This window comes from Corvus brachyrhynchos, unplaced genomic scaffold (assembly GCF_000691975.1).
Source record: "Corvus brachyrhynchos isolate BGI_N302 unplaced genomic scaffold, ASM69197v1 scaffold22, whole genome shotgun sequence".
Classification (NCBI taxonomy): Eukaryota; Metazoa; Chordata; class Aves; order Passeriformes; family Corvidae; genus Corvus; species Corvus brachyrhynchos.
The window spans coordinates 4841505-4850436 of record NW_008238355.1 but is presented as its reverse complement, the minus strand read 5'-3'; the positions used below and the strand labels follow the sequence as shown (position 1 = coordinate 4850436).

The 8932-nt window shown below is 38.8% G+C and overlaps 1 protein-coding gene across 5 annotated transcripts in view; it reads left to right on the top strand.

Moving 5' to 3' along the window:
- The window catches only part of PIGG (phosphatidylinositol glycan anchor biosynthesis class G), an 82212-nt gene that overhangs the window by 12185 nt on the left and 61095 nt on the right, over window positions 1–8932 (top strand). For 4 of the 5 annotated variants that reach the window (XM_008634546.2, XM_017735387.1, XM_017735388.1 and 1 more), the window contains exons 6-7: window positions 5215–5432; window positions 7617–7898. In XM_008634546.2, the coding sequence (XP_008632768.1) occupies window positions 5215–5432; window positions 7617–7898 (500 nt within the window). The remainder of the gene's footprint in view (window positions 1–5214; window positions 5433–7616; window positions 7899–8932) is intronic. The other variant, XR_001862337.1, reaches the window with a different exon arrangement.

Genomic DNA, 8932 nt, shown 5'->3' with positions numbered 1-8932 from the left:
TGTAGGTAATATGTGCTGGGAGGGAATAAAAAAGAAGGAACTGGGGTCTAATTGGTGGTCCCCACAAAAAATTTAGAGGAAACATTTTTAGGTGAGGTTTGTCAAACACTAGAATGAGTTGGCAAGAGAGGTTGTGGAGACTTCATACCTGGAAACGTTCAAGACCTGACTGGACACAGATCTGAGCAATCTTCTTTAGCTCACCCTGCTCAGAGCCTTTTGGTCTTTATTTGTAGAACATTTGAACATTCATCAGAGTTGTGCTGACAGCTCTTGGGCTATATCATTCCTGAATTCCACAGACAAGGTCTGCTGCCAGGTTTTTGAGGGAAAGAAACCCCAGAAGATAGTCACTTGGACATCACTCATATTTGCTGGTGTAGTTTCAAGCTTTTCAATGCAGATTCTCAACTAGTAACAACTAGTGGATCATAACATTTCAGTTGAATGCTAAGAGAAATGCCTATGACTGGAACTTCAGTTTCAAGTGAAAGATATACTTGAAGTTACTTGCAAAGATAGCATAAGCCTTTTTTTAAAAAAAAAAATACATATTTTTTCAGCTCCTGAGGTCAAAACCAATAAGCTCTGCTGAAGGGGAAAACATGTCATTCCTGTCCAGTGTTGTAATTTACACACAGGGGTTAGAGCACCAGCTGTTGGGACCATGAGGATGATGACTGAGTCAGTCATAGGAGGAAAAGATTCACCCATTGTGAGCTATAGCATAACATACACATTCATTTTTGGTGCAATATTAGTTTCCTTCTTAACACAGTGAGATGAAGTCAGATGTCAGTTGAGTTGAACTGCAATCAGATGGGAAGGCAGCATGACCTTTACAAGCTGTTTCATAACGAAGCCATAGAGTTCCCTGGATTCAGCTGCTCCAATGTTAAGAACAAACCATAACAGTACACAAAAATTTGTTTTCATCTTCAAGTGTCTGTTAATGAAGTGCAGAATGAAGGCAGGTCAGTAATTTTTTCCCCCCCAGTGTTTGTTCATACAAACATGCATTTTCAAACTAAGAGGTGTACAACATTTAATGGGACTTGGGCTTTGCTCTGTTGAGGTACAAAACAATCCTCCCAGTTAAACCTATCTTCAAGTAAATTAAATTTTACATGAGAAACTAGAAGCTTGACTAAGGGCTTTATTATTTTAAACATATCTTTTTGAAACATGCTAATGAATTATAATGTGAGGCATGAAGTTTTGATAGATGTGGATACATGCAGCTAAAGAAAAAGTCTGAAAAACGAGGATAAAAATAGCTGACAAAAATTAAGAAGCTGAAAGAAGAAGTATCTAAAAACACACTTTGGGGTTTTGAGCAAATTCATACCTCAGTGTGAGATAGGCAGCTCTAGGTATCTAGCAATGCTTCCCTCAAGTTCTGAACTTCTGAACATTGAACAGTTGAATGTTCGGAATAGTTCAGTAGTAGCTGAATGGTAAACTAGGACTGTTTGTTTGGAAGACGTTTTAAAATGGAATGAAGAGTCAATGCTTGAGAGCAAGTTGGGTGTTGTTATTAAAATGAGTGCAAGCTTATCAATTTGGGACTGATCCTGAATTTGTATTAGATTGAAATAATTTGACTTTTACTGGGACGTTTATATATTGAAACTGGAGAAGTCACTTTTACATTATTCATTCTTTTCTTATAACTCTTTTTAAATGATTGCTGTCTGTGACTGTGGAACGAAGTGAAATTTTTGTCAAACAGATGATTGCAAAGCTTATCCATCTGCTTGTGATAAGGTGGTAGTGATGCTGAAGCACAAATTGCTAATGTAGTATTATGTAAGTAAAACATTGCCAGTGCTTTGGGAAATGTGCATCTGAGGAAGCTCGCTTTGGATTTTGCTTTAATTTTGACTTTTCTTATGAGTATCCCATATGGGAGTGACTTGCCAATATTACCTGCCTGTTACCAAAATGCTTCTCCAACAACTTAGTGTCCATGACTCTTCTTATTTTATACTTCCTGCATATAAATGTGCCACTGAACCAATATTACTGGAGTTCTCAAATGAAATTTGGCAGCCATGGTCCTTTATTCCTGTCTGCAAGGTCTTTAAATCATTCACTCATGAGGGTTTGACTAGAAGTCATCTTTCATAACATGGACACAATAGTTTTGGTGAGCAGTTAGCGTGGCAAGCAGTAGATGAGAATGAAATAAAATTGCTAAAAAGAATGAAGAGGGAGACTAGTCAGAAGCATGAAAAGGGAGCAGAAGAGGAGAAGATGTGAAGGAAATTTATTTATGTTTCAAAATATAGCTTGAACTCATTTCAGTGTTCTGTATAATGAAAAAGTGTCATGTCAAATCTCAGTTTGATTAAAGCTCATTTTAGGTGATCCTTTATGGATGTCCTCAAACGTATGAATATTTAACTCTTATTTCAAATATACTGGAAGAGTCACTTTACAGGAAAGTTCAAAGAATTACAGGAAGGAAATTAAATCCTCTGTGTGCACTGGCAACTATCTTGATATACAAGTGTTTGCTGCTGGCTGTATTGTATTTTCTAGAGATCCCTGCAAGCCCCCTGCATAGCAGGATCAGCATGCCTAGAAGTCTTGGGAGAACAGACTGGACATTCTGAGTTAAACATTGCCTTTTAAAATCCTCACTTGGAATTCAGTCCACAGTAGATGACGAAGTGTCTTTTATGATAAGAGACTTAGAAATAGTAAGCATGATTCCTTCATGACTATACAAGAATTGTGAATAGAAATACTTCATTCATCTTCATTCACTTGAAATAAAATTTAAAACATTTCTGGATTTAATAATGTATTTTTGCTGAAAAGGCTTAACAAAAAATAAAGACTTTTTTCCAAGTAGAATGTACTGTTCATCTATGAGGAGTGAAAAAGAACTGTAACTGAAATCTTTGTGACACCAGTGTTATTTCAGTCATTGTTGTAACCTTTCTTGTCTGAAACTTCATAGCAAATGTTTCACCCTACTTTCAGCTAAGAAGGGAAGAGCTGCAAGTTATATAAAGATTTCCAAATTGACCTTTTGTACTTAAGTTATCATTACCTTTCAAGTCAAATTGCAGGGAAATAGCAAGTACTATTAGTGTGAAGTGAAATTAAACATTTATTTTTTGAAAAAAAGGCAGATAAATGTGAATATTCATTCATAGCATAATGTCCAGTGAGATGCAAGCTTCTGAAAGTTATGTTCTTGCTTTCCACGTGTTATATGGAAAACTTAATTTGTGTTGTGACCGCATACTGTATTCAATGACCAATATTTGAAAAGCAGAACCACAGATTAGATAAAGCAGAAATGGATCACTGCAGGTTATCTAGTCCAACCTCCCTGCTCAAGCAGGGTCCCCCACAGCACATTACTCAGGAATGTGTTCAGACAACTTTTGCATATTTTGAGAGAAGGATTCTGCACCCTCTCCATACAACTGGTTCCAGTGCTTGGCCACCCACAGAGTAAAGAAGTTCTTCCTCATGTTTAGGTAAAACTTCCTGTGTTCCACTTTCTGCCTGTTGCCTCTTGTCAGCGGGCAGACAGCTGCCTGTTGCTGGGCACCATTGGGAAGAGCCTGGCTCTATCCTCTTGACACCCTCCCTTCAGATACTGACAGACATTGATGAGATCCCCTCTCAGCCATCTCTTCTCGAGGCTGAGCAGGCCCAGGTCCGTGCTTTTAGCATGCATACTTGTAATTCCTTCAGTCCAATAATTTAGCATAGTCCTAATATTCTCTTAAGCCAGGAGACCAAACATCCTGGAGGGCTCATGGTTGGAGGCCAGAAAGTCTTATGCTATCCTGAGAAACCAAGGTCTTCTCTAGAACACATCCTGTAAACTAAAATAGGCCCATCCAGGGGGGAATTCCTTGGGATGAGGGGGTATCACACTATTCATTTAAGCTTCTCATTGGGGAATCTTTGATAGATATGCTAATTTGCAAGGTCTATAAATTGTATACGCGATCTATCATGTGGGTGCATTTCGGCGCATTCCACCATGGCAAAGTGGTGCACCTTAAGGATCCTTATTAAATACCAAGGTAAAAACCCCTTTTTCCATTAACTGTGTCTGGCTCTTAATTTTAAGACCAGGGAAAGGCAACACCAGGAGCTCCATGTCTCTCTTGTACTGAGGAGCCCAGACCTGGACACAGCACTCGGGATGTGCCTCACCAGGGCTGAGTAGAGGGTCATGATCAGCTCACTCAGCCTCCTGGCAATGCTATTCCTAGTGTACCCCAGGATCCCATCGGCCTTCTTGGCCCCCAGGACAGATTGCTGGCTCACAGACAGCTTGTTGTCCACCAGGACCCCCAGGTCCTTCTCCCCAGAGCTGCTTTCCAGCAGGTCAGCCCCCAGCCTGTGCTGGTACCTGGGGTTTTTTCTCCTCAGGTGCAGGACCCTGCACTTGCCTTTGTTGAATTTCAGATGGTTCTTGCCGTCCTGTCCCTCCAGCCTGTCCAGTCCTTCTGAAGGGCTGCCCAGCCCTCTGGCATATTGGCCACTCCTCCCAGCTTTGTGTCATTGGGGAGCTTGCTGAGGAGGCCTCTGTTCCTTCATCCAAGTCATTGGTGAATAAATTGAACTACAGTGTACTCAGTGTTGACCCTTAGGGGACACCGCTACTAACAGGCCTCCAACTAGATAGATCTTACTTACACTGCTTATTAAAACCCTCTGAGCTCTGCCATTCATTCAGTTCTCAGTCCACCTCACCATCTGCTCATCCAGCCCTCACTACCAAGTGATGCAATGCATGTGTTGTCTCTGGTGTTTTCCCTAGACATCAGCTATTTGATAATTTCCCACTTAGCTTACACAATGTGTTCTGGATAATGAGTAGTTCCAGTGGAAAACATTGCTTCCTTTTTTTCCCCTCCCCCCATAGTATCTGAAGCATTTGAATTGCTTGTACTGGAAACCCTCTGTAAAAATGAATGGTTATTTTAATAAGTTCGTCAATTGTTAGAGGTCTTGACCGTTTATTAGATTAGAATTAATTGCTTTTATTCCAAGTAAGTGGTATTGCTGCAGGAAGATAGTGTAATTTTGTACCTGTGAAAAAAGTTTCAACTGCCATAGCAATTATATATTTTTATACGCTTTACAAGCAAATATAAAAATACGATCACATTTCCGAGTAATCTTTCTCTGTTCATGGATCCTCTTACTTCTTTTCTTTTCTCCCCTTCTCTTCAGATCCTGGATATGAACATTTTAAGATAGCAGAAAAATCCCATGGTAATTGGATCAAACTGTATTTAGAGGGGAATAATTCAGAAATACTCTTAAATCTTGGCAAGAAGGTCCTGAAGCAATACTTGGAGGCTCTCAAGACTTTGAGTTCTTCATTAAGCAAACAAGTGGCACAATATGACATGTATTCGATGATGGTGGGGACTGTGATCATTATGGAGGTATGAAAATAGATCTTCCTGTGAAAAAGTTAAGTGCACAAAAGTAAAAGTATCTTGATTTCGGATATGTAATGTATACACTTACTGGTCTTTAAAATTACTGCGTATGGATTTTTAGGGTTGACTGACATTCTGCTTGGATGAGATTAATACTCTTTTAAAAGTAAAATCTGGCCTTTAAAATGATTCAAGAGTGCTTTTGATACGAATTACTTAAGTTTTAGTGTAGGTAGTTACAGTAGATATGCAGATGTGCTACAACTTAAATTACTCCCATATCAGTCTTCTATTTTTGGATAGCTTTATTGCATTAGGAAAAAAAAAAAGGTCTGGCAAGTAAATTCCTAGCTGTTCCTCTTTATCTAACATTGAGAATAGCTGCTTCAAACAGGCAATACCTTATATGGAAAACTTTCACCGTTCCAGGAATTGTTCTTTGTACTGATAGATTTAGAGCCCTGAAATAAATGCTTGCTTTAGGGTCACCTCTTCATATCTCCTGTAGTTACAAGGATAAGAGGATCCAACTGATGTTTTGGGCAAAACTCAAGTGCTGGAAATAGTCTCAAAAGCTTGGAAATATTAATGCTTTGAGAACTTTCAGAAGGGATGCCGTGATACCATGCCTGGACTCTGAAGTGCCAAAGTTTGTACTGACCTTTTAGATTACAGGATTGCCAGCTTTTCTAACACTGTTCTCTAGGATGGAAGTACCTACCAGAAGCTTAACTAAGTCCTTGAATGTGTGTAGTTCTGTACAAGACTCTATGTGCTATAGCTCTGTTCCTGTTCTGGGCTTAGAACTAATAACAAAGTGTGAGCAGCCAGCTGATATTTGAGTCTCCTTTGTCCTAGCAGGGCTCTGAGCCTTGTCTCCCATGCACTGGTCTCTGCATGCAGAGTGCTTCTGAAATGGCTTTCTGGTAGACTGCTCAGTGGGGTTTGTCACTCTGCTGATCGCTTCACCGGAATGAGTTCCACGGTGCCCTTGGGGAGATGAGACAGTGGGTTCTGTTCCTGCTCCAGAGCTGAAAGATCTGGAGGTGGATGAAGTTCGGCGCAAAGCTGAAGGTGCTTATCTTTCTTCAGTCCTTTGTTTTCAGAACCTGTGCATTCAAGGTGTTTACAGTTACTTTAGACCTGAAGCACTGGATTTCTTTTTTTTCTGGAATGCAGTTGTAGATGGTTATATATAGCCATCTACATATATAGCCTTGAAATAATTTCTAGAAAACAAATCTTAGGTGTTATATGCAATCAGCCTTCATTTAAGAAATGCAGCCACTAATCACAGAAATTTCTATTGAGAAGTGTATGCTCAGCATCACTGTAAGACTCCAGCAAAATGGCTGGGGTTTTTTCTTTTCTCCAGTGCAATACTCAGGAAACTGCCTTGCTTTCTAAAATGTTTTGTCTTAATATCGATTTTCCACCTTCACTCAATAAGTAAGTGTACACATGTCACTTCAAACTATGCTATGCTATAAATGCCAATTATCCTGTATTTTACATGAGGACAATACCTCTGGGATATGAACTGATAACACTGCTTTTGCTCAAAAGACCTAAATTTAGTCTGGTAGATATCTACAGTTTGAGCATTTTCCTGCCATGAGTGCTGTCTTAGTTTTAATTTTAAGTGCTGGGCTGAAATGTAAGACTTAAGCCAGTATGATACTCAAAACTGCATATTTTCATAGTTAAATGAAATACAAAGTAGAATATAAAGAAGCAGCAGACTACTGCAAAGCATTTGACTTCTTTTGGTCTACTTTACTATGTCTCACTGTAGTGTGAGGAAAATTTTAGGCATAGGTCATTGCAAGTGACAGTGAAAGATTACAGGTCGACAGTGGTCTGATACAGTTGTTTTTATTTTGATTTGTTTTAATCTTGCCCTAGCACAAGCTGATGAGGTCCGTCTAGTCCTAGTTCCATCTCTGCAGCTTGCAAAGCATTTTAGCATGTGGCTGAGCTTTCCCATTTTTTTGTAAAGATTTGTATACAAGTAGCAGAAAGTTTCATTGTATTGTTCATCTCTGTTGCAGCACTTACATAAGAGGAAGATTGGAGTTCTGCTTGGTCTATGTGAGACATGGATGACAACAGCATGATTTTTTTGTGTGAATTCTTACTGTATGTTTTAGCTAACTCCAATTTATTAATCCTCTGTTTTTTTCCTAGGTTCTGCTACTGCTTTTGCTCAGTGTTCCTAAAGCCCTGAGCAAGCGGGCAGAATTTGAAGTGCCCCTCTCCCCTCCACTATTCTCTCTGCTGTTTTACTTGATGTGTCTGCTGCTGTGTGCTGTTCATGTCATTGTATGCACATCAGCAGAAAGTTTGTGCTATTTCTGCAGTATGTCCTGGTTAACAGCAGTTGGAGTGATGATGCTGATTTCTGCGCTCATGTGTGGTATTTTATCTGCTATTGCAAAGATGTTTGAGAATTCCAGACCTCCACCAAAGGTAAGAGCATGCATTAATTAGGGTTAAATAGGTTTTGTTTTTCATGGTATACTGTCAGTTAAAATTTTGTTTTCTCTGGGTATGCTTAAAGAAATTCTTATTTGTAAAGTAGTTAGAATAGTTTAAAACTGTAATTGAAATGGGCTGCTTTCACTGTGGCATGATGCCTACTGATGAAGATCTAAGAAGTGCTTATTTTGACATAATTGAAGGAATGTTTTAAATACTGTACAATATTTTTCAGTAGACTTTGTGAGATTGGAAACAGTTATGCTGTGTACAAATCCTATGCTGTTACACAGTTACATTTCACAATTGTAATTAAAGCAAGATGTATAGTACTTTACAGCAATATGCACAAAGTACAGTGATGATCTGTCCTTTCCCATATTCAACAGACAGTAATGCTCTAAAAAGAATTTGTTCTGCCAGTATACCTTTTCTTATATTGGTATTATTAATGCTTGGGGTTTTCTTTTTTAATAGTTTTGAAAATGCAACAGCGGGAGCTAATTTAATCTGTCTTTTCTACTTTTTAAGTTTAAGAAATAGAGTTTGTTAAAAACTTTGGCATTGTCAAAGCGTTCTCAGTGCAAGGAGTTACCTTCTGTAAGTTACTTGATGAGTTTTATTGTTATGTTGAATAGAATACAGGTAATTCCAAGGAAATAGAATTTGCAATGTCCTTTCTTCCACTGTGAATGTTAGTGTGCCAAGAGCTGTCAGTCACACCATAAAATAAGCTTCTAGCTGTTTTTTCTACTGCTTGTTAGTCATAGTTTTCAAAGGTCTCTGATGTTCAATAGCTTCACTGCTCATAGTACTCCGTTGGATGGTGCAGCCTCTGTGTAGTACAGTCCTTCATCAACCTGTGTTTCTTAGAATCATGCTTGGGGGTTTAGTATCTTTTTTTAAAATGTGTGACAAAGTATGGCAAGTACATTGCTTTAATGATATGATGACATATTCCATCAGGATAAAAAGCAAATTTTCTGACTGGAAGAAACATTTAGAAACAGCTGTATTTCTTACAG